We start from the raw sequence: 26,218 nt of genomic DNA, 5'->3' as shown, positions 1-26,218 counted from the left end.
CTTGACTCCGAAAACACATCATCCACAATGTCTAAAACAGGGGGAATGGCTAAAGGCTTGTGCTGAGGGAGAAGAAGGAAATCCCTGAGCCTCTTTTTTTTGATTCTGAGAAGTCTTGACTCTCCCACTGAAAATGCTCCCTCAAAGTATGCAAGGTTTCTCCAAATTAATAATCCTCAGGAGGAGATGCAGATGGAATAGACTCCTCTGCATCAGAATCCTCATAGGGAGGCATAGATAATTCCTGATCAGAAGAGGAATCAGAAAAAATAGAAACCTGATCTGAAGATTCATAATCAGTGTCTTGCCTAGGCCTCTTATCTGGAGGGGGATGGGTACCCCTGATCAAAGTAAGGTCTTCAGCCATTTTGATCATCTGTTTTTTAGGCATAGAGGTCTGTGCACATGGCTCATGTGTCAGTTTTTTAGTTTTAGAAGTTGCTTTTGTCTTAGGTTTTGCAGCTGTCGTCGGTTTGATATACAAACGTTGAGGCCTGAATACACCCTCAGAAGCTGGTGCCTGCTCAGCGGCTCCGGACCCATCCGAGGGAGATACATCCGTTGGTCCAATACCTTGAGTAACTTGCGGCATGCCGGACTCCACATGGGTGTCGGTAGAGGCCTGCGACTCGAAGGTAGTGGGTATCAGGGGCTGTGAAAGCGCCTCACTGAGTACTGGCGAACCGGCGACTGGCTTAGGAGAAGCTTCGTCGTCGGTTTTGGATCTCAACTGCCTTTCTCTGTCCTTTTCTTTGCATTTTTTTATGTACTCCGGTAGTCGGATTGCTATCCAACGACATTTCTGGGTACTTAAATCTGTTTCCAAAATACTTTGACGCAAAAATATACCAAAGCTTAATAGTGCGTTGGTTAAATCTAGCACAAAACCGACAGCCAGGCACGTTGTGATCAGGGCCTAGGCAAGGAACACAGTATAAATGGAAATCCTTATGAGGTATTTGCTTCCCACAAGTAATACAATTATTAACTTTTTCTGACATTGGTAAAAAGCAAGAAAATAGTTTTCCCAACGGGGTACTTAGCTTTAGTGAAGACTTCGGTTCTGAAACTCAAACTCGAATATTTAAGTAGTCAGCCGACCGGCACTTGCGAAATGCTTCTGCTTCGGGCACCGCACGGCAAGAAAGACTAAAGAAAATGGCGTCGGCTGCATGTTTTATACCCCTGACAACCTGACGTCATGGAAGAGGAGACAGCAACCGACGCAGGACCCAAGACTTTGGAATTCGGGCCGACTGAGGGCAACCTGCCAGCAGATTACCCAAATGTAATGACTGCAACAGTGAAACAAGAAGAACATCTAGCATGATTGTGACAGCTATGGTCCCTAATAACTTGAGGACCACTTTTGCTTTGACCTTACTCAATGGTAGTAAGGCGTGGACCTGCTGTTGTAAAGCCTGAATTCTGTCTTCTGGTAAGAAGGCCCTCATGAGCACCATATCTAGCTCAGTGCCGATAAAAGTGACATGCTGCGAGGGCAACAAGGCAGATTTTTTCCAATTTAGTGTAATTCCTAACCTTTGGCACAGTGTAATGGTGGCGTCCCTGGTCTGTAACAGGAGATGCCTGGCGGTGGCAGAAAGGAGCCAGTCGTCCAGGTACTGAAACACTTGGAATCCTTGACGTCTCAAGTGAGCCGTTACCACTACCATGCATTTGATGAACACCCTGGGGGCTGTGGTGAGACCAAGGGGCAGAGTGCGAAACTGAAAATGACTGGCTCCCAGCCGGAAGCGTAGATGACTTTTCGATGCCCTGTCCATCTTGATATGGTAGTAAGCATCCTTGAGGTCGATGGAGTACATCCACACATCTTTCCCTAACAGAGGGAGTTATTGACTGTAAGGTGACCATGCGGAACTTGGACTTTTGTACATGAAGGTTCAATCGGCTGAGATCCAAGATGGGTCTCAGGTCCCCTGTTCTTTTCGGCACCAAAAAGAATCTGGAGTAAGTCCCTAATCCTACTTGGTCTGTGGGGACAGGCTGGATGGCTCCCTTTGAAAGCAACTTTTTTATTTCTAAAGTTGCAGAATCCCTATGACTGGGTGGAACGTCTGGGATTCTCCTGGTTGGTGGGGGAGGAGAAGAGAAGGGAATATGATAAACTCTGGAAATTATCTTTAATACCCACTCGTCTTGGGTGACATCTTGCCAGGCTTCTGGGTATAAAGAAATGCGACCCTCGACCGGCTCCAGAGACGCACAGTCTGGCTTCCCTTCAGGAGCGCTGATAGGGAGAACCACAAAAAGAATCACAGTCCCCCTGGTTACGCGGGCCTCCTCTGCCTCCAGGGCAGCGTCTACCTGAATTTCCACCCCCCCCTGCCTCTGGAGGGGGAATCACTTTGTGCGTCCTGAAAAAACCTCTGCGACTTTCTGAACCACATTTTCCCACCCTTCAGGCCCTTGGGGTAAGGTCTAGAAGGCATGGAAAAACGGACTACCACGGCAGACAGGGTTTTTCCTTCTTGTTTGCACCTAATGAGAGTGCCCTTCACCTTGGTTCTGAACAACGATGAACCATCAAAGGGGGCATTGGTGAACGTAGACTTGAAGGCCTCTGAGAAATTGCAAAGGCGCATCGAGGAGTGTCTCCTAAGAGAGACTTCGGAACCCGCTGCCCTACTCGCTCCATCGGATGCGTATGAGATTAGCCTCATAGAGGAGTTGGCAAGGGAATTTAGGGTAGACATCTGTGCACTGACCTTCTGTGCCACAGCATCAGAAATGTTATCCTGTAGAGAATCTCCTAGCTCTTTTAGGAGATCTCTCTGGAGCCTTGTAAAATGCGTTAAGTAGTTCAGCGACCGCAGTGTAAAGGCTGCTGAGGTAAACACACGCATCCCATACCTGTCCATAGCCCGGTACTCCTTGTTAGGTGGATGGAGGGTAGACGAAGTTTCAGCAAGTTCCTTCTTGGTGGCTGCTGCCACCACCATGGCATCTACTGGAACGCCTTTAGTTAGATATTCCTTGTCAGAGGGGGCAGACAAAAACTTATTGGGTCTCCTAGGGACCGGTTCCACAGTGTCAGGAGTTTCCCACACCTTTCGACAGACAAGATCTAGTAGTTCATCAAAAGGGGGAGAAATCCAAGAGGCGGAGGGTTGAGACCTGAAAGCCTTCAGGAACACCAACTCCTCATCAGAAGGGGATTTGGAGGGCCAGCCGCCTCTCTGCTTCAAGATCTCTAGGATATCTGAAAAAGAGATCTTCAGAAGACGACTTGGGGGACCCCTCTGACTCCTCGAGGTCAGTGTCTGATGTGAGAGACTCAACCGGGGAGTCAAGGTGTTTCCTCTTACACAATCTTTTTCTGACGGGATCCTCGGGCAAAACTCTGGGGAGACGTCAGAAAGTTGGGTACCACTCATAGAGGTATCCTGAGGCTTAGGGTCTCCACTGCCCATGGACAGAGCGTGATCCGAAACTGACACCGGTGCTGGAGGGAGCAGAGTATCGGTGCTGTAGGATGCAGATGACGATCTGGCTAGCATGCTCCTCATAACCTCAAAGGCTGAACCCCCTGGCTCAAAAGGCCGACTAGCTGTAGAGGAAACAGTAGTAGCCCTCGGCGCCGAGGAGATGAGGTCCGAAGCAGATGTCGGGTCCAAGCTCACTCGAGCCGAAGCACCAAGAGGAAGGCTCGGAACCAATGAACATCGATCCGATCCCTCCCCCTTGGGTCTGACCGGAGAACCGTGGACCCTCGACCCCGTGGACGGAGCCGACGGGGTTGGAGCGGAAATCGGAACCGAGAGGCCAGGCGAGGCTACTGGAAGCGACCTAACGACACCCGACAGAACTGACAACTCTGGCTCCGAAGGCCGAGAAAGGCTTGGAGGAGGAAAGTACAGTTGTGTACACTTACCATACATGTAGATGTTCAAGTGTATTCACTGTTGCAGTCATTACATTTGGGTAATCTGCTGGCAGGTTGCCCTCAGTCGGCCTGATTAACAAAGTCTTGGGTCCTGCGTCGGTTGCTGTCCCTTCTTCCATGACGTCAGGTCGTCAGGGGTATAAAACATGCAGCCGATGCCATTTTCATCAGTTTTTCCTTGCCCCAGATGTCAGATGCCCCCCCGAATGGGGAGCAAAATATATATATATATATATATATATATATATATATATATATATATATATATATATATATATATATATATATACACATGCAATTTAGAACACAAAAAATATACCTCCAAATAAAAGCAAATACACCAAAAAGGCTTTTGAGCATGGTAACAGAAAGAAGAGGTATAGTAAGAGAAAAAATAGGGGGCTGGCGGGTGGGTATCCAGGACTGCAACAGTGAATACACTCAAACATCTACATTTATGGTAAGTATACACAACTGTACTATGAGCGGTGGTGGTACTGCGGTAGCGTTGTCGCCTCACAGTAAGATGCTGTCCGGTTCGATTCTCAGCTAGAGCGTCTTCTGCGTGGAGACATGCGTGAATGGGCGTACCTTCGTTGAAGGTTGTGCGTCAGGCCTGGCAAGCCGGTACGTAAAAATCAACTGCCAATCATTAGCGGACCGGAGATCCGCTGTGGCGTCCCCTAACCGGGAAAAGCCGAAAGACACAAAAATACACAACTGTACTATGTTCTTCGTGTTTCACTGTTGCAGTCATTACATTTGGGTAGAATCCCAAAGCTATGGTTGGGAGGATGGAATTATACAGCATTAAGAGCAGCTATAAGGCCCTGCATGACCGCAGTGGCAAAGCCTGCTCTGGATTTAGAGAAGAGAGGTAAATGGTACTGTTTGGTGAACATATGAACTGAGATCCAGGTAGCAGCTTCTAGAATGTCTCTGGTAGGAACCCCTCTGAGAAAGGCTGCAGAAATAGATGCAGCCTTGGTGGAATGGGATCTGATCCCCTTGGGGACAGGTTTACCATGGTGCATGTAGCAGAAACGAATACAATGGCTTATCCATTTTGAAACTGCCTTTCCCTCTGCCCCTGCAGCAAATGCCACCAGTAATTGCTCAGATTTTCTTAGAGATTTTGTCCTGTTTAAGTAGAATCTTAGTTGTCTGTGTACATCCAATGAATGCAGAATCCACTCACCCTTGTTCTATGGATTTGGGAAGAAGGTTGACAGATGAATGGTCTGATTAAGAGCCACACTAGATACCACTTTAGGCATAAAGGACGGATTGGTCCTGACAGCCACCCTGCCCGAGTAAAAGATAATAAAAGGCTCCACTGCCATGAGAGTCTGTAGTTCTGAAATCCTTCTAGCTGAAGTGACTGCTAAATGAAAAGCTGTCTTCCAAGGGAGAATTTTTTTGTCTGCAGTAGCAGCTGGTTCAAAAGGAGATAGGGTGAGTTTTTCAAACACAAAATTGAGGTCCCATGCAGGAGTTGGTGCTCTCCTGGGCGGTCTCAAATTTTTGGCCCCTCTGAGGTACTGCTTTAGCAAGGGATGAGAAAAGAGGGGGGTCTCTGTGTTGTAATGAGCTGAAATGGTGGAAGCATGGATTTTTATGGAAGAAAAAGATAGGCCCTTGTGAAGCATCTCAGTTAAATATTGCAGAATCTGAGGAATATTGGGCATTGCTGTGTTTATTCCTTGTAATTGGTTCCAGGCACAAAATCTTTTCCATTTATCAACATAAGATTTTCTAGTACTAGGCCTTCTAGCCTCCAAAATTACATCCATCACAGGTTTGCTGAAAGATGTAACTGGTGAAATTAGTTGATTAACCATGCTGCAAGATTCAGAGTTCGGAGCGGAGTGTGCAGAATTTGATAGTTCTGCTGAGACAGTAGATAAGGTGTCTGAGGCAGGTACCACGGAGGAAGGTGTGACATATTGCATAGCAGCGGGTATCAGTGTTGGCGAGGCCAGTCTGGAGCAATCAGAATCATTTTTGTTTTTTTCTGTCTGACTTTTAGTAAGACCTTGGAGAGCAGAGGCAGAGGGGGATAGACTGATAGGTTTTTCCAGCTGAAGGATAGAGCATCCACTTTTCAAGCTTTTTTGTGATGAATTCTTGTGCAGAATTTGTCCAACTGATAGTTTTGGGGTGAGGCAAAAAGATCTATGTCTGGACTGCCCCATTTGAGTGTCAACATGCTGAAGATTTATTGATCCAGTTTCCATTCCTGTGGGTCCATAAGATTTCTGCTTAGTTCGTCTGCCAGAGTATTTTGCTTTTCTGGCAGGAATTGAGCTTGTAGATGTATTTGTTAAGTCAAAGCCGTGTTCCACAAAGCTATGGCTAGTCTGCAAAGGGGGTAGGAATGGGTACCCCCCTGCTTGTTTATGTACCACATGACTGTGGTGTTGTCCGTCTTTATCAGTAGTTGCCCTGGATGAAGATAGTCCTTGAAGGCTGTCAGAGTATTCTGTACAGCTAGCATCTCTTTCTGGTTGATATGTAGGTGCATTTGATTTGGGCTCCATTCGCCCTGAATGCATCTCCCTGCCAGATGCGCCCCTGAAGCATAATCTGATGAGTCTGTAGTCAGGGTTTGGGTGGCAGGGGGTGGAATGAATGACAGTCCCTTGTTTTGGTGACAGGCCTCTGCCCACCATAGGAACTCTTGCTGCAGGCAAGGAATGATAGGAATCATTGTTTCCAGGCTGTGACAATTTGACTCCATAAGCTTTTTAGGTACCATTGAAATTTCCTCATATGCAATCTTGCATATGGAATTAGTAGAATGCAGGAAGCCATGAACCACAAGGCCTGCAGAATTTGTCTTGCAGATAGCTGGGTTTTTGTGGCCACTTGTTTGAAGCAAGTCATCAATTGAATTTGTTTTTCTGGCGTGAGGTAAGTCATCTGGGCAGCTGTATTCAAGCTTGCACCCAGGAATGTAATTATTGAGAGGGTACCAGTTGTGATTTCTTTTAGTTTATGGTATACCCGAGGCATGCTAGAAGCCTTTTTACAAACGCCAGATGTTGAAGAAGAGTGTCCTTGTGCCTGAATGAGACAATCGTCCAGATAAGGATAAATTTGAATGTTTCTTTGTCTGCAGAATGGAATTACTGGTGCCAGGCACTTTGTAAAGACCCTGGGCGCAGTAGATAAGCCAAAGGGCAGTGCAGAGAATTGGTAATGCAAAAAACTGCTTTGAAGCGGAGGTATCTTCTGCAAGATTCCCTTATTGGGATATGCAGGTATGCCTCTTTTAAGTCTAGAGTTACTAACCAAGCATTCTTGCCTAGCATAGGCAGTAGCTGTTGTAAAGTCAGCATTTTGAATTTTGGAATGTCCAGGAACGTGTTTAGAATCGATAAGTCCAGTATTGGACGCCATGAATTGTCTTTTCTGGGTACCAGGAAAAGTCTTGAATAAAATCCTTGTCCTTTTTCCTTTTCTGGTACCAGTTGAATAGCCTCTATATCCATGAGGGACATGAGTTGTTTCTGGGCCTCTGCCCACTGGTTTTGTGGCAGATCCGGCCATCCGTTTGGAATTGGCAAAGTATGGAAATGAAACCTGTACCCCCTGGGATACTATGTTTAATACCCACTTGTCCTGGGTAATTAACTGCCAATTTTGAGCATGAAGTGCTAGTCCCCCCCCCCCCCTGAAGGGGGCTGCCAAAAGATAAGTGCTTGGAGACGGTAGAGGAAAGTCATTGAGACTGCTTACTGTAGGGTTGTGCTTTACCACCTCCAGATTTGGAGGTGGAGGCACCCCATTGCTTTGACCTGTAAGATCCCTGTGATTGATATCTGGAGCCTTTTGAGCACGTGGGCTTGCCCTGAGTGGCTCTGTTGGACATAGGAAAGGACCAATTTTTAGCAGGCCGGTGCCTACTGAACCTGGGTGGCTGCACTAGCAAAAAATCTTTTACAGTTTGCATAGATTTAGCTTTGGCTTCCATTTTCCTTAAAACCTCTTATGCCTTATTACCAAACAGAGTGTCATGCTGTAAAGGGGCATCCAACAATTTAGCTTTAACATGATCAGACAGATTTTGCTCCTTGAGCCAGGCATGCCTTCTTATCACAGATCCAGTAACGGCAGCCCTACAAGAGGCCTCAAAGGAATCAAAACCACATTGCAAAGTAGGCTTTCCAACCTGTTCTGCTGCATGCAATAAATCCTGTAACTCTATTTTCCACACAATCAGAAATCAACATCATTTTTTTGTTTCAGTAAGCCCATAACATGCTGTTGATATTTAAGCATATGAAACTGGCAGTTTAAAGCACTGATTGCCAAGGTTGCAGATGTATACACCTTCTTACCCCATCTATCCAGCGCCCTGGAATCTCTATTAGAAGGGGTACGATTTTTGGCTGTAGATCCTTAACACCCTTGGGACCCTGAAAAATAGTTTCAGGATCAGCAGCAGGATTTTTGAAAATAAATTTGTGGGAGTCAGGAACCCCTGTAATATCTGTCTGGCTTACTAGGAGCCGGAGGCAAGGAATCAGGAGCCATGCTTGATTCCGAGAACACATCATCCACAATGTCTAATACAGGAGGTACTGCCAAAGGTCTATGCTGAGGTAGAAGAAGGATATCCCTAAGCCTCTTTTTGATTCAGAAAAGTCCTGACCCTCTCAATGAAAATGTTCCCTTAAAGTATGCAAAGTCTCTCCAAAAGAGTAATCCTCAGGAGGAAATGCAGATGGGATGGATTCCTCTGTGTCAGAATCCTCATAAGGTGGAACAGAAAATTCCGAAATGGAAACCTGATCTGAAGATTCATAATCAGTGCCTTGCCTAGGCCTCTTAGTGGGGTGGGGGGGTGGGGGGGACCCTGATCAAGGCAATTAAATCCTCAGCCATTTTGATCATTTGTTTTTTAAGTATAGGGGCCTCAGCACGTGGCTCATGCGTCGTTTTTTTAGACAAAGAAGTTGTTTTTGTTGATGGCGTCGGTTTAATATAAAAACCTTGAGGCCTGAAAACACCCTCAGAAGCCGGTGCCTGCTCAGCAGCTCCAGACCCATCCAAGGGAAAGACATCCGAGGGTTCAATACTTTGCGAATCTCGCGGCATACCGGACTCCGAATGGGTCTCGGTAGAGGCCTGCGACTCAAAAGTAGCGGTTATCAGGGGCTGCGAAAGAGCCTCACTAAGTACCGGTGACTGGCTTAGGAGAAGCTTCATCATCGGTTTTGGACCTCGACGGTCTGTCTCTGTCTTTTTCCTTGCGTTTTTTGTGAACTCCGGTAGTCGGATTGCTACCCGACGACATTTCAGGGTAGTTAAATCTTGAACCAAAATATTTAGAAGCAAAAATATACTGACGCTTAATAGTGCGTTGGTTAAATTTAGCACAAAACCAACAGCAAGGCACGTTGTGGTCAGGGCCTAGGCAAGGAATACAGTACAAATGAAAATCCTTATGAGGTATTTGCTTCCCACAAGTAATGCAATTATTAACGTTTACTGACATCGATAAGGAGCAAGAAAAAGTTTCCCCAACGAGGTACTTAGCTTTAGTTTGAAGACTTTGGTTCAGAAACTCGAAAACGAAAATTTCAGGAGTCGGCCGACCGGCACTTGCGAACTGCTTCTGCTTCGGGCACCGCGCAGAAAGAAAGACGGATTAAAATGGCGTTGGCTGCATGTTTTATACCCCTGACGACCTGACGTCAAGGAAGAGGAGACAGCAACCAAAGCAGGACCCAAGACTTTGTTATTCAGGCAGACTGAGGGCAACCTGCCAGCAGATTACCCAAATGTAATGACTGCAACAGTGAAACACGAAGAACATCTGGTAATGCAAATAGCCTGCTTTGAAGCGGAGGTATCTTCTGCAAGATTCCCTGATTGGAATATGCAGGTAAGCTTCTTTTAAGTCTAGAGATACCAACCAGGCATCCATGCCTAGCATAGGCAGTAACCGTTGTAGAGTCAGCATCTTGAATTTTGGAATGTCCAGAAATGTATTTAGAATGGATAAGTCCAGAATTGGACGCCATGATTTGTCTTTTCTGAGTACCAGGAAAAGTCTTGAATAAAAACCTTGTCCCATTTCCTTTTATGGTACTAGTTGAATAGCCCCCATATTCATAAGGGACATAACTTGTTTCTGGGCCTCTGCCCACTAATTTGGAGGCAGATCTGGCCATCCATTTGGGATTGGCAATGTGTGGAAATGAAATCTGTATCCCTGGGATACTATATTTAAAACCCACTTGTCCTGGGTAATTAGATGCCAATTTCGTGCTTGAAGTGCCAGTCCCCCCCCCAAAAGGGGCTGCCAAAAGATAAGTGCTTGGTGATGGCAGAGGAAAGTCATTGAGACTGTTTACAGTAGGGAGGTGCCTTGTTACTTCCAGATTTGGAGGTGGAGGCAACCCATTGTTTTGTTCAGTAAGTTCCTTGTGATTGAAACCTGGAGCCTTTGGAGTGTCTGGGTTTGACCTGAGCGGCTCTGGTGGGTACTGGAAAGGACCAATTCTTAGTAGGCCAGTGCCTACTGAACCTGGGTGGCTGCACTTGTAGGAAATCTTTTACAGTTTGCATAGATTTAGCTTCATCTTTTTCAAAACAACTTCTGCCTTATTACCAAATAGACTGTCCTGTTGTAAAGGAGCATCCACCAATTTTGCTTTAACATGATCAGGCAGATTTTGCTCCTTGAGCCAAGCATGCCTTCTTATCACAGATCCAGTTACAGCGGCCCTGCAAGAGGCCTCCAAGGAATCAAAACCAGATTGCAAAGTATGCTTTCCAACTTGTTCAGCTGAATGCAATAAATCCTGCAACTCTTTATTTTCCACACAGTCAGTAATCAACATCATTTTCTGTTTAAGTAAGCCCATGACATGCTGCTGATATTTAAGCATATGAAATTGACAGTTTAAAGCCCTGACTGCCAAGGTTACAGACGTGTAAACTTTCTTGCCCCATCTATACAGCGCCCTGGAGTCTCTATCAGAAGGCGTAGGATTTTTAGCAGTAAAGGCCTTAACGCCTTTGGGACCCTGAGAAATGGTTTCAGGGTCAGCAGCAGGGTTTCTAAAAAAGGAATTTGTGGGAGTCAGGAACCCTTTACATATCTGTCTGGCTTACTAGGAGCCGGAGGCAGGGAATCAGGAGCCATGCTGGATTCTGAGAAAACATCATCAACAATGTCTAGAACAGGAGGTATAGCCAAAGGCCTATGCTGAGGAAGAAGAAGGAAATCCCTAAGCCTCTTTTTAGATTCTGAGAAATCCTGGCTCTCCCAGTGAAAGTGTTCCCTTAAGGTATGCAAAGTTTCTCCAAAAGAAAAATCCTCAGGGGGAGAAGCAGAAGGGATGGATTATTCTGCATCAGAGTCCTCATAAGGTGGAATAGATAATTCCTGATCAGAAGAGGAATCAGAAGAAATAGAAACCTGAACTGATGATTCATAGTCAGTGCCTTGCCTAGGCCTCTTAGCAGGAAGGGGATGGGAACCCCTGATCAAGGTAATTAAATCCTCAGCCATTTTGATCATTTGTTTTTTAGGCATAGGGGCCTGTGCACGTGGCCCAAGCGTCATTTTTTTAGACATTTAGACAGATTTTGGCCTAGGTTTTGAAGATGGCATCGGTTTAATATACAAATCTTTAGGCCTGAAAACACCCTCAGAAGCCGGTGCCTGTTCAGCGGCTCCGGACCCATCTAAGGTAGAGACATCCGCGGGTTCAATACTTAAAGTGTCTCGCGGCATACCGGACTCCGAATGGGTCTCAGTAAAGGCCTGTGAATCAAAAGTTGCGGGTATCAGGGGCTGCGAAAGCACCTCGCTGAGTACCATCGAACCAGCGACTGACTTAGGAGAAGCTTCATCATCGGTTTTGGACCTCGACGGTCTGTCTCTGTCTTTTTCTTTGCGAGTTTTTGTGTATTCTGGTAGTCGGATTGCTAACAGACGACATTTCTGGATAGTTAAATCTTGAGCCAAAATATTTAGATGCAAAAATATACAGACGCTTAATAGTGCGTTGATTAAATTTAGCACAAAACCAACAGCAAGGCACATTGTAGTCAGGGCCTAGGCAAGGAATACAGTACAAATGAAAATCCTTATGAGGTATTTGCTTCCCACAAGTAATGCAATTATTAACTTTTACTGACACCAGTAAGGAGCAAGAAAAAGTTTCCCCAATGGGGTACTTAGCTTTCTGTTGAAGACTTCGGTTCTGAAACTTGAAAATGAAAATTTCAGGAGTCGGCCGACCGGCACTTGAGAACTGCTTCTACTTCGGGCACCGCGAGGCAAGAAAGACTGATGAAAATGGCATCGGCTGCATGTTTTATACCCCTGATGACCTGACGTCATGGAAGAAGGGACAGCAACCGACGCAGGACCCAAGACTTTGTTAATCAGGCTGACTGAGGGCAACCTGCCAGTAGACTGGGTGTTCTCCTTGTCGGCCTTAAGTTGTTTGCGCCTCTCAGGAACAGTTTGATAAGAGGGTGCAAGAATAGAGGTGGCTCAGTGTTGTAATGAGCCAAAATGGCTGAGGCATGTATCTTAATGGAGGAAAAAAATAGGCCTTTGTGGAGTAGCTCTGCTAAGTAATCCAGGATTAGAGGCAGGGAGAGCAGAGTTGTGTCCTCTCCTTTAGATTGAATCCAGGATCAGTACCTTTTCCACTTATCAGTATAGGATTTTCTTGTACTGGTTCTTCTGGCTTCAAGAATGACGTCCAGCACTTGTTTGCTCAAGGTTGCTGGGGGAGAATTCAAGGAATAAGCCATGCTGCAAGATTTAGGGTTTGCAGCTGCGGATGCAAAATCTGTCCCTCCTGCTGGGAGAGCAGGGATGGATTCTAGTGTAGGTGCCAGGGTGGCACCAGTGACAGGCTGCGCAGGAGTGGGTATCAGTGCTGGCGTGGCCAGTCCGGGGCAATCAGAATTGTCCTTGGTCTGTCCTGTCTTATCTTGAGTAATACTTTTGAAATGAGGAACAGAGGGGGAAAGGCATAGATTGAGTGTTTCCGCACTGAAACGATAGGGCATCCACTTTCCAGGCCCTGCTGTGAGGGTTCCTGATGCAGAATTTGTTGCGCTGGTGATTGTAGGGGGAGGCAAAAAGATCCACCTCTGGGGTCTCCCATTTCTGAATCAGCATGTTGAAAGTGCTGGGATCCAATTGGCATTCGTGTGGGTCTACGAGATTTCTGCTTAAGTCGTCCGCTAGTGAGTTTTGTTTGCCTGACAGGAATTGAGCTTGCAGATGGACTTGCATGTCCAAGGCCGTGTTACACAGGGCCATGCCTAACCTGCAGAGTGGGTTCCCCCCTGCTTGTTGATGTACCACACAACTGTGGTGTTGTCTGTTTTTATTAGAAGTTGTCCTGGAAAGAGTAGGGATCTGAAAGCTGTCAGGGTGTTCTGTACAGCTAGCATATCTTTTTGGTTGATGTGCAGATGAATTTGACTTGGGCTCCTATGGCCCTGAATGGATTTGCCGTCTGTGTGTGCCCCCCAGGCATAGTCTGATGCATCTGTGGTTAGGGTCCGGGTGGTGTGGGGTTGAGTAAAGGGTATTCCCTTGTTGTTTGTTTGCATCTTTGGTGAACATACGGTCTTTGTTTTTGCTTGTTTTCCTATTTTTGAGACAGTTCACCACAGCGTTGGGGGCATTTTGTTGTTTTTAGTCCCTTGTTGTGGTTGCATGCTTCTGCCCACCAAAGGAACTTTGCCCTTAGACAGGAATGTCTGTTTCCAGGTCCTGAGAATGTTGGCACCAAAGACTTTTTAAGTATCAGAGGTTTCCTCATATGCAGTCTTGCATATGGAATTAGCAGTATACATGAGACCATGAACCCTAGGGTCTGCAGTACTTTTCTTGCAGACAGCTGGGTTCTGGTGGCCATTTGTTTGAAGTAGGCTGTCAGACAGACTTGTTTTTCTGAAGTGAGGAATGCCATCTGGGATGCTGTGTCCAAGCTTGCTTCCAGGAATACAATTCTTTTGATTTCTTTTCGTTGATTGTGTATCCCAAGGAAGTGAGAAGGTTTTTCACAAATGTCAGGTGCTGCAGCAGCAATTCCTGACTGTCTTCCTGAATCAGGCAGTCATCCAAGTACGGGTAAATTTGGATATTTTTCTGCCTGCAGTATGCAATGACTGGAGCCAGGCATTTTGTGAATACTCTGGGCGCAGTGGAGAAGCCAAAGCGAAGTGCAGAGAACTGATAATGCATAGATCCGGCCCTGAAACGAAGATACTTCCTGCATGACTCCCTTATAGGGATGTGCAGATAGGCTTCTTTTAAGTCTAGGGTGACTAACCAGGCATCCTTGGCTAGCATAGGTAGAAGCTGTTGCAGGGTAAGCATTTTGACCTTTGGTACCACCAGGAAGGTGGTGAGAAATGAAAGATCCAGAATTGGGCGCCAAGAGCCCTCTTTTCTTGGGTACCAGGAAGCTTCTGGAATAGAATCCTTGACCTATCTGTTCCACTGGCACTGGCTGAATAGCTCTGATGGAGAGCAGGGAAAGAACTTGGCTTTGAGCCTCTGCCCACTGGTTTGGAGGAAGGTCCGGGAACCCTCTTGGGGTTGGCAGTGAGTGGAAGTAAAATTTGTACCCCTGGGATACAATGTTGAGGACCCACTGGTCTTGTATGATGGACATCCAGTTTTCTGCGTGAAGGGCAAGTTTTCCTCCTAGGGGTACAAGGAATTGGGCATGGGCGGGGAGAGGAGTAGAGAAGTCATTGTGAGTTTTTTCCGTAAGGAGGTGGCTTACCACTCCCTGCTTTGGGCGTGGGGGCACTCCATTACTTAGATCTCTGCATAACCTGAGACTGTAGTCTGGGAGGTCTGTTTCCCCTGGGTCTGGCTTGAGATGGCCTGGAGGGGGCTGAAAAGGACCAGTGTTTGGAAGAGTAATGCCTACTGAATCTAGGGGGTTGCACTTGTAAGAATTCTTTTACAGTCTGCATAGAATTACCTTTTTCTTCCATCTTTTTAAGAACCTCTTCTGCTTTGGTGCCAAACAAACTGTCCTTGTTCAAAGGAGCATCCAATAACTTTAGATTTTACATGATCTGGCAAGTTTGCTCCTTGAGCCAAGCATGCCTTCTCAGTACAGAACCAGTGACTGCTGCCTGGCAAGATGCTTCTAAGGTGTCAAAGCCACACTGCAAAGTATGCTTGCTGACTTGGCTTGCAGAGTGCATAAGCTCCTGCAATTCTTTATTTTCTGCACAGTCTGTAAAGGTTGCCATTTTTTTGTTTAATAGGTTCCATAATATGTTGTTGGTACTTCAGCATGTGAAACTGACAACTCAATGCCCTAATAGCAAGAGTAGTTGTAGAGGAATATACCTTCTTACCCCATCTGTCCAAAGCTCTGGAATCCCTGTCCGAAGGGGTGGGATTCTTGGCTGTAGTTGCCTTGATACCTTTAGGACCCTGGGAAATGATTTCTGGGTCAGCAGCAGGATTCTTGAAAAGAAACTTGTGAGTATCAGGTACCCTGTAGTACCTGTTAGGTTTCCTAGGGGAAGGAGGTAAAGTATCAAGAGTTAGACTGGATTCCATAAAAACATCATCAACAACTTCCAGGACAAGGAGTATTGCTAAAGGCCTGTGCTGTGGCAAATCTAAGAATTCTCTGAGTCTCTTTTTGGACTGAGGAGAGTCTTGGCATTCCCAGTGGAAATGCTCTCTTAAAGTATGTAAGGTTTCACCAAAAGAAAAATCCTCTGGAGTAGAGGCAGAGGGAATGGATTCCTCTGCATATGAATCCTCATAAGCAGATAAGGGAATGTCTTCATATAATCAGATAACTCAGAGTCATCGGACTCCTGGTCTGTTGAAGCTGCAGGGGACTGGTCTCTTTTCCTCTTAGCAAGGGAAGGCTGACTTCCCCTAATCAGCGTGATAAGATCTTATGCCATTCTAAGCATTTATCACTGAGGCATGGGAGCAGGTGCATGCACTTTGGTCATCTGTTTTCTAGGCATAGCGCGTACTCTTGGCCTAAGAAACTCAGTAGTTTTAGATAAAAAAGAAGTTGTCGGTTTGAGTTGAACATCAGTTGAGCGAAGAACTGCCTCAGAAGCTGGTGCCTGCACAGCGGCTCCAGACCCATCCAAGGTAGAGACATCCGCAGGTTCCATTGTCAAAGAAGAGTCTCGCAGCATACCGGACTCTGAATGGGTCTCGGTAGAGGCCTGCGAATCCATAAAAACTGGCATCAGGGGCTGCAAAGGCACCTCACTGAGTACCGGCAAACTGGCAACTAGCTTAACGGAAGCATCGTTGGCAGCTTTGGACCTATGCGGCCTGTCTCTGTCTTTATCCTTATGCTTTTTCGGAATATCGATAGTTGGATGGCCTACCGAAGCCATTTCGGAATATGGAGATCAAGAGCAAAAGAATTTAGTGACAAAAAGAGCCTGACGACAAATGGTTCGGGCGTTGAACAAGGCACAAAACCGACAGCGAAGTACGTTGTGATCTTGGCCTAAACAGGTGATGCAGTAAGAATGAAAATCTGTGTGTGGTATTTGCTTTACACAGGCAAGACAATTGTTAACTTTTTCTGACATCGGTTAGAGGAAGAAAAAATTGTTCCCCAACAGGGTACTTAGCTTTAGAAGACTTCAGGATTATTCAAATCGTAAACGAAAATTCAGGTAGCGGCCGACTGGCACTTGCGAACTGCTTCTGCTTTGGGCTCCTCGGCAAGAAAGACTGATGTAATGGCATCGGCTGCCTGTTTTTATACCCCTGACGACCTGCCGTCAGTCCTGGAGCGACAGCATCCGACGCAGAAATGCTAAGTCTCTGGTATTCGGGCTGACTGAGGGCTAGCTGCGGACAGATAACCCAAGTGTGATGACTGCAACAGTGAAACACAAAGAACATTATTAGATCCGAGGACCAGAACTTTGTCTGCAACATAAACAAATCCTGCTGGTGGGACTGGTATGTGTCTAAAAGAATCCCTGCGCTATGGAATAAGTTCTCCATCTATGTAAAGCAGAGTTCATTCCCGACCCTGTTCAAAAGAAACCTTGATCATTGGATGTGAAATCACAAATTCACCCCTAGCCTGGCCCCAATGTCTCTGATGGACAGAGGTTGACAGCAAGTAAATTAATTCCAACTAACATACCTCCCCCCAACATATAACCCTTACCTACCTCTTTACTAACATGCCCCACCATACAAGTGCCCAAGGGACTCTAGGACAAAATTGGGTTGGACTGCATGGCTAGGCTTCTAAAGACCCTGGTGGCTGACAGTCTAGTATGAACCTATAAACTACCTCCATGGCTAGGAGTGAAACTAAACTGATGTATTCCTCCACTATGTTAGTGTAATTTCAGGACGTATGTGCAATTAAAACTGCAAATACCATAAGGGAATCCAAATCAACTAATCTAAGAATCAAAATAAGCCATGTTTTACTTGATACTGTAATTATGTTATCAACACTTTACTGTAACTACATTATCAACACTTTTCCAAAAGGAAGCAACATCTGCTATCTCAAACAGCCTGACAAAATGTCCAACTACTCCTGCCTTTGTACAACCACTTTAGTTGCAAAATGACTGCAGGTTTGTTGAATGGGCTTCTGCAGGTCCATGCATGTGATGTTTTTCCTGGTGTCCCAAACACTTTGATTTTGTTCAACAGTATTATATACACATGTTCTACTGTTGTCATTTGTTTTACATGTTAGTTGTTCCTTTCTATTTTTCCTTAACAAGGCTCTGGATGATGAAAGACTTTAGTGGTCCAATTCATCTACTTATCAAAGTAAAAATAAAAAATAGTTCACTTACTGCAAAATGTTCATCTTCAGCTGGAGACCATGCAGTACTTCCATAACCCTCTGGACATCTCCAAGCAGCTGGTGTGTGGCGACAATCTTCCTAGCATTCATGTGTGAATAGTTCTCTTCTAGGAATGATAACCCATGCATGTGGCCGTGATTCAGCCATTCTTTGTCATACCAGTACTTCATACTTGACCGCTGACCTAGGACAATGGCAGTTTAGGCAGAATATTAATAAAAATGTTTATCTTCTAAAGTGCACCTTTAAACAAAATACTTTAGCTAATGATGGAACATGTAAACATGCTAAAGCACATCATTGGAGGAGGTGGCCCACTTTACACAATCAACAAAACTAGTGGGCAAGTCAATGAAGGGAGTATGAAGAACAAAGGACAAAGTTAGGAAGTTAGGTGCTGCTGAGTTTTGATACTCAACATCATCTCTATATTCTACAGAAGCAAACACAGCAAGACTGTAGCACTAGAGCAGGGTGGAAAAGCTATAAAAAAAAAATAAAAAAATAAAAAAAGCATAATCTAGCAGCCTGACCTGCAGATATGGCAGGCTTTATAGGTTATGAATACTGCAACATAAGAACAGAAGAACATCTATCCATCATATTTAAAAGCAAAATACTATTGATCAAGATGGAATTAAATGTCACACACTATTCAAGCAAATAGTAGTATGTCTTTCGGCTTAGGGGTCGCCACAGCGGAACTCCGGTCCGTTAGTGATTGGCAGATGATTTTTATGGTGCCAAGTTGCCAGCCCGATGCCCAACCTTCAAAGAAGGCACACCCATTCACACACACACACCTACCTGCATGTCTTTAGACGTCATTTGACCGTGGGGAGGACATGTAGACTCCACACAGAAGGTGATCCAGCCGAGAATTGAACGGGAGAACCTCTTGCTGTGAGGCGACAATGCTAACCGCTGCACCACCACAGCCCAAGTCCAAAAATGCTTAGGCATAAGTATTACTACTATGATGCTACTTCCAGACTGTAGCATGAAAATCTACAGTTGCATGAGGGTACTGCACATATTCCAATCACAGAACCCTGCATCATACTAACTTACTCACAGCAGCTCAAAAATTACATCACGAGTCCACATTCTTATAATGTATGCAACTAAATAGCTCAATTCACAAAGACGTGTAAAAAGAAAAAAAAAGTTTTCTGTGTCTGCATGCATGAATATATGTGTTTGGGGGGTGGCAATTCCCCTCCTACCACATGATTGCTTTTTAAGGTAGTCTCACTCTGAGATTACTGAACTTCAAAAAAAGATCAAGCCCTGTCAAGCAAAAATAACAACTGTCGCAGTCTTTCTCTCACATGCACAGACCTTGTAACACCAAAAACTAAGTTTTTGTCGGTGCTTTGGCAAACGATGGGTAGGCTGCATAAGGTATCCTCCTCCACTTGTAACTGTCACTCTCTACCAAGTCTTTCATCTTTGGGTTGCTGGACTGCAACTCTAACATTTAAGGTGCGTTTCACCATATGCTCCTCTCCCAAGCAATAAATGTCTGCAGCAACTGAATTTGTTTAGTATTTTCAGCATTATCTTTCCTGCAGGAGACTTATTTTAATGCATTTTCCAACTACTTTGTGACAGTCTTGAACCAGTGTTGTAGCTTTCTGGCACGCTTTTACTTTTGGCCAATGGCGGCTGACTACACAGCTGATTTTGAGCACAAATGCAGCAGCAACATATACATACATACATACATACATACACACACACACACACACACACACAGATATATATATATATATATATATAATTTGGTGTTTCCAGACCTGTTTGTAAGCTGTTACACAGTGCATGCCTAAATGCAAAAGTGCATGCAGTATTTACTTTTGCTTCAATGAAGTGAGCTCTAAAATGAATTTTTGGAGAAAAGACATCAGGCAGTGCAATGGGCATTAAAATAAGAGAGGACACAGTGTTTTTCACAGAGCAGAAATAAAGTAGAAAGTGAGGGAGACAACAGAGCTCAGTGAAACTGCCATTACCAGACACAAACTCACTAGATACAGTATAGCAGGACAGCCAAATGCGCTCTATGTCAGAGCACCTGTCACTGGGCTAAAACTTCAAACAGAGGTGAACAAATAAAATACTGGATGAAAAAATAAAGATACAGATGAATTCAATACAACTTTACTTGCCAAAGAGCTGGTTTCAGGGGTGCATGTACTATTTGTGGAGAAAATCAGAATGAATCAGAGTGAGGTGGAAAAGTGAGAATCAAGTCCTCAGAGTTCCAAGCAAATTTAACCAGAGAGGAGAAATGGAAAGTTTAAAAAAATAATTGCATCTTTGGTTTGTGTAGTCTAGCCATAGAAACATGTCCAAACTGCTTTACAGTTAGGAAACAATGAGTCAATGTATTTCTCTCTTGAAACAGACTGCTGACACTTAGGAAGTTTGTCTGAGGTATAGCAGACCTAAGCCTAAACTTACTGTTGGCATGCCTCTAGCCTCAACACAATGACAGGATTATTGTAGACTTATATAGACTTGGACCTTGTATCTTCGGGCCATGGACTATTTTATACATTTTAAAGCAATATGTAGCACGAATGCAATTAGTGTCATCAGAAATTGTAAACAAATGTATTCTGGACAAGCAAGCATGGTCTACCTCCAAAGTTATGCAGGAACAATGGTATAGAATTCAATGAGGATATAACTGCAGATGTAACAGAGAACTTCAATACTGAAGATATTACCACAAAAGCATATAAAGCATGCAGCAATGGACTCAAACACAATCGACAATTAACAGAAATAATGTTTAAAGTAAAAGTGAGTAATAACTGAATTGTCAATAGACTGGTGTCTAACCGCAATTAGTACTAGGAATGTCTACAGCTACAGCCCTCATCAGCATGAATATGGTCAGAACCCAAATGTCCCTTTTCTGTTCTGACTGATATGTTGCCTGCTCTTGAAAGGCCTGTATGAAACACAGAAGCTGGAGAACGTATTTCAAAATTACCTAGAAGAGCATTTGCTGAGGTTGAATGTTTAGAAAGAATTCAGAAAACAATACAGAAACAACTCTGGACTACAAATAAAGGGTATAAAAAAGATATAAGATATACTACAAAAGGGCTGACTGTGGAAATAAAAGGACAGAGTTGTTACAGACCAGGATGGAGTTGTGACCATGACATCATCTGTGTAACAGTGCATCATTCCAGGCTTCATAATACCAAGATGGAAACAGAAGACCAATACAGCAATAAAAATCATAATGACCAGATGAGACACTTAAAAATAAAACCAAAGAACTCAGAAAATAGAGATGCAGATGATATGAGAATTCTAAAGTCAATAAGAAATGAAGAAAAATCTGGTGCCAATGGAGGGAAGCAGCAAAAGTGCCAGTTTTGTTTGTATAACTTGAGCACTAATCCAGACCATCTCTTTTGGAGAAGGTTCCCTTGCACCCTAGTGACAGGAGTGTGCAGTTAGAACCTGTCTGACTGAAGACTGCCGGAACAGAGCTCAGTTTGAGCTTTTTTACTAGTTAATTGGGTAATTTATTTAAATCAGTTTGCTCATTTTCTATTGTTATATAAAAAATTACACTTTATTCATCTGCTTTTACTGTATTTGTGTTTCTTCCTACTTTATTTTGCTTTTGCTACTTGTTCTTAAAAGTACTTAATTGCATTTATTCTGCTGCATTTATTACTGCTTGTTAGTAGTCTGATTAAATTGTAACTGTTATTCTAAGCCTTTGGTTGAAGCACTTGGGCTTCAGACCAGTTGTTTTACATTAAGAAGGTTTGTGGTCTGCACTGTTGTGGCAGGACAGGTAGCTTACATCCTTCTAAGTTGGGAATTGCTGATTGAAGGCTTAGTGTCTGTTATTCTAAAAGTGTATTAGTTCTGGTTTAAGTACTTGGGCTTTGGGACAGCTATTTTACATTAAGAAGCTGTGGTCTGCACTCTTGTGGGAGGAGAGGGTAGATTCTGCCTTTCTGAGCTGGGAGTTTCTGGTTAAAGGCTGTGCCTGCTTATTTGAACTGCTTCTTTCTGAAATTAGTACGCCTTGTTTGCTGTAGCATAGACTAAATTCAGACCTACTGAATCTAGCTTTATTTGTATAACTTGAGCACTAATTCAGACCATCTTTTTTTGGAGAAGGTTCCCCTGCACCCTAGTGGTTGGAGTATGCAGTTAGAACTCCTTTGATCGAAGACTGCTGGAACGGGGCTCAGTTTTTAGCTCCTTATTGGTTAATTTGTTTAAATCAGTTTGCTCATTTGCTACTGTTGTGTATATATGAAAAAAATACACTTTATGCATCGCTGCTTAGCTAGGGTTAAACTATTCTCGGCGCCGTCTGCTCTTCAAATTTTCCCTTAGAACGAGCCATTTTTTTAATTTTAGCACTAAAATCTGTTTCTTTGAGCTCAGCAGTTGTTCAGAATTCGTTGTAAGCACTAAATAAGCTACAAATTACTACAGCACTCAACTTTCCTCACTTCTCTAGAGGAAAACAGTTTTTAGTACTTAATAAATAAGTACCTATCCAGGCATGTCTAACGGCCAGCTCCCGGTGTTTCTCTCGTCTACCTGATGAATCTGGGCATCTTGGGTCAATGCACCAATTGCCTCATGTACACAGACAACCCTCTCCTCCTACCACCCAACACTACAGCCTGTGACAGATGCACTTATATAGCCAAACTGGAAGCAAAGCTCTCTTCACCCAAGAATGGACTAGACAGTCAAGAGGAGAAGGTAAACACTTGCACCACACCACACTCATCAAATAGTCCCTCAAAACCTACACCACCAGCACACACACAGAGCAACATGAAACACACACCTACATTCGCGGAGGCTCTCAATAAAAATCTGCTCAAGCAACAGAGACCTCCAAGGCAGAAACGCAAGTAACCTCCACCCCCCCAACACAACCCAAATGACACAAAGCCCACAAACTCAGTCTGCCACTCAACCACAGCCCATAAGGCATAACAATGTACCCAACACTCTAGTCATAGGTGACTCTATAGTCAGGCACACTGATGTTCCACTCACCAGGCTAAACAAGGATAAAGTTACTGTCAGCTGCCTGTCGGGTGCCAGGATCCGCCACATAACTCACACACTCAGGTCACTCCACAACAAGTACAAGTATGACTCTGTCATTGTACATGTTGGTGTTAATGACCTGAGACGCACCTCCCTCGACTACATGAAAAGAGGCATGGAGGAGCTCTCTGATCTTGTAGCCCAGGCAGGTATGACCCTAGCCCTAAGCAGCATCCTGCCATCACCCAGAATGATACCACAGTACAAGGACAAAATAAAAGACTTCAACAATTGGCTAATCTTCTGGCGTCATTCTAAGGGGATCCAGTATCTGTCTGCCTGGGATGACATGATCAACAAGACCACAATGCTTGCCAGAGATGGCCTGCACCTGTCGCCCTTGGGATTCCAGATACTGGCTAAGGCTCTTGCAATCCCTATAGTGCCTGTTTAGGCAAGGTTCAAATGACAAATTCACCACCTTAACAGGTACAAGCAAGCAAAATCTGAGGGTAATACTACTCAAAGCTAGAAGTCTAAACCTCAAAATGCACTCACTCGAGGCACTCCTTAAAATGGAGAACATCGACATCTGTGCAGTGACAGAGACCTGGTTCAAGGCTCCAGAGAGCACCCCTGCATTACCAGGCTATAATTCAAACCACACCTTTCGGCCACCTAACCTGGACCGAAACACTAAAGGCAGAGGAGTGTCCATATTCATTAAGGATATCCACAACTCCAGGCTAGTTGCTCTGCATAATGCATCCGAGATTATCCAAGTGCAACTAACTCTGGGCAAGATTGCAATCCAAATTCTAACTTGCTACAGATCCCCCACCATGCCCCAGGATTCCCACTCCTCATTTCTTGATACACTGGAAAATATTATGGTACAACCCAACACCCTAATAATGGGCGATTTCAACTACCCCACTATTAACTGGGAAAACTACTCATATACCAACTTTGTTGGTCAACGTTTTCTGGAATTCATAAATTCCAATGCCTTGTATCAGCTTATCCATAACTCCACCAGAGGCAGCAATATCCTAGACCTAGTCATTACCAACATGGAAAACCGGTGTTCCATACCAGAGGTCAATTCTTTGTTGGCCAGATCCGACCACAAGCTAATCACCCTAGACATCCACATCCTACCCCCCCCCCCCCCAATTAGGGAAACCACCGTAAAGAATTTCTCCAAAGTCAACTTCATGCTTCTTAAGAAGTGGCAAACTTCATGACACCCATGCAGACGGACAATAGAGGTACGATTGCTGAATCCTACACAAATGCACTTTATAAGCACTTACATGAGTGCATGGATCATGCTATCCCTAACAGAACCAAGATGCTATTCTCCAAAAAAAAGGAAGCCAATCTGGTGGTCCCCTGCCATAAACAAACTCTACAACAGAAGAAAGAAACTGCAGCAAAAAAGAATAAAATCCCATGATTGGAGGAACTCCCTTGGTCAGCCTCAGTAAGAAGCTGAGATCCCTCATAAAATCCTCCAAAGCTAGTTACAAAAACAAAATCGCCACTGATTCTAAAGACAACCACAATGCATCCTATAGCTATGTCAAGAATCTCAATGGCAACACTCAAATCTGCTCTGAGTTACAGCACAATGGCACTAAATATACAGAACCAACTACTATTGCCAACATCCTGGCAGATAAGCTCAGTGTTGACTTTACCCCCCCTCTCACCCCCTAAAGGGCCCATCTCTATACCAGAAGAATGCAAAGTTCCTGTAATCACGGCTGCACAGGTAAAAACCACACTCTCAAAGGCCAAAAACACAGCATCCATGGGACCTGACAACATCCCAGGCTGCATTCTACACGAACTGCAGAAAGAACTGGCACCCCACCTAAGTGCCATGTTCAATCATAGCCTCACCTCAGGCTTTGTGCCCACTGAATGCCGCACAGCAACGGTTATCCCACTCCACAAAGGGGGAGTGTCACCACGGACCCTGGGAACTACCGCCTCATTAGCCTAAAGAGCCTGGTCTGCAAGGCCATGGAATGTATCATCATGGACCTTATACACAAAGACATTGGTAATCTCCAAACTCTGGACCCCACCCAGTTCGGGTTTGTAAAAGGCAGATCATGTCTCCTAAACTTGATAGACTAGTTTGAAGCAGTCACTAAAGCCGTAGACGAGGGTAAGGTGGTTCACACAGCCTATCTAGATCTCGCCAAGGCTTTTGACACCATCTCCCACTCTGGAATTATAGATAAACTCACTAAACTAGGTATAAATCCCTACATCAAAAGATGGGTTGCCAATTGGCTCACTGACAGAAGCCACACTGTGAAAGTAGAAGATTCCAAATCCGACTTCTGACCAGTGACAAGTGGAGTACCACAGGGTTCAGTCCTGGGTCCTCTCTTGTTTGGTATCTACTTTTCTGAAGTGCAGGCTAACACAGAAGGTCTTTGGCTAATGAATTTCGCAGAGGACTGCAAACTAGGAGCCATAATTGAAACTCCTAACGATGTGGACATCCTACAAAAGGGTCCAAAAAGCCAAGGAAAGAAAAGCAAGTGCACTGATACGATCCAATTAACTCTTCACAATGGGATTCCAAAAAATCTTCTACGTTCAATGAAAAGATTTCTTTATTGTAATACAGAATAAACGAACTGCACGAACAGAAAACAGTATAAATCAAGCGCTTTCACCCGTACTATGACAGGCTTTTTCAAGATGAACCACAAGCATAACCGGTGTGCTTATATCACACCATCAATTAAAAATCAAACAATTAAGGAGCCATTAATGGCTTTTAAAATTAAACAGTTCTATTTAAAGTGCTACGTGCTTCGAATCATATTTTTAAAAGCAAAAAACTTGCAGATGTTATTCCATGTAATGAAAAATAAATATAACAATTCAATTCACAATCTAATCAAGGTACATTTTGATTAAAATGCATAATGTGTGTTATTGAATACATAAAACAGGCACAAGTCTTCGTGCTCAGAGTTGCTGAAAGATATAACATAAAAGTTAAAATAATTAACTTTATGAATTGCTCATCATAAAGTAAATCCTGGTGAACATAATTGTTGTCGGAACAAACCAATCATTACTTACATTCAACAACTAATGTTAGATACTATAGGAGACGGTAAAAAGTATTAAAAAATGTGAAATAGCGTAGTTTAATACAAAAATTCATTTCATTATAGCAAAGAATCTGTATTAATATAATGTGTACTTTGATTGGTTTAGACCACTGGGAATGCTTATTCTATGCGTCCAGTGAACTGTAAGTAATTCATAATAATAGAATGTTGTGCATCAAACATCGCCTGAAATAAATATAAATAAAAAATTATTAATCATTTATTTATTAAATAAATCCTACAAAAGGGCCTC

The 26,218-nt window shown here is 44.1% G+C and overlaps 1 protein-coding gene across 1 annotated transcript in view; it reads right to left on the bottom strand.

Moving 5' to 3' along the window:
• Positions 1 to 26,218, bottom strand: part of LOC122817033 (trichohyalin-like) — a 1,834,860-nt gene that overhangs the window by 124,112 nt on the left and 1,684,530 nt on the right. The window contains exon 17 of the mRNA XM_044090165.1: positions 17,750 to 17,945. Coding sequence (XP_043946100.1) covers positions 17,750 to 17,945 — 196 coding nt within the window. The remainder of the gene's footprint in view (positions 1 to 17,749; positions 17,946 to 26,218) is intronic.

Source organism: Protopterus annectens, chromosome 12.part0 (assembly GCF_019279795.1).
Source record: "Protopterus annectens isolate FY-2018-M chromosome 12.part0, PAN1.0, whole genome shotgun sequence".
In the NCBI taxonomy this organism is placed as follows: Eukaryota; Metazoa; Chordata; order Ceratodontiformes; family Protopteridae; genus Protopterus; species Protopterus annectens.
Note: the sequence above shows the minus strand (reverse complement) of the source record. Positions and strands in the feature narration are given on the sequence as shown.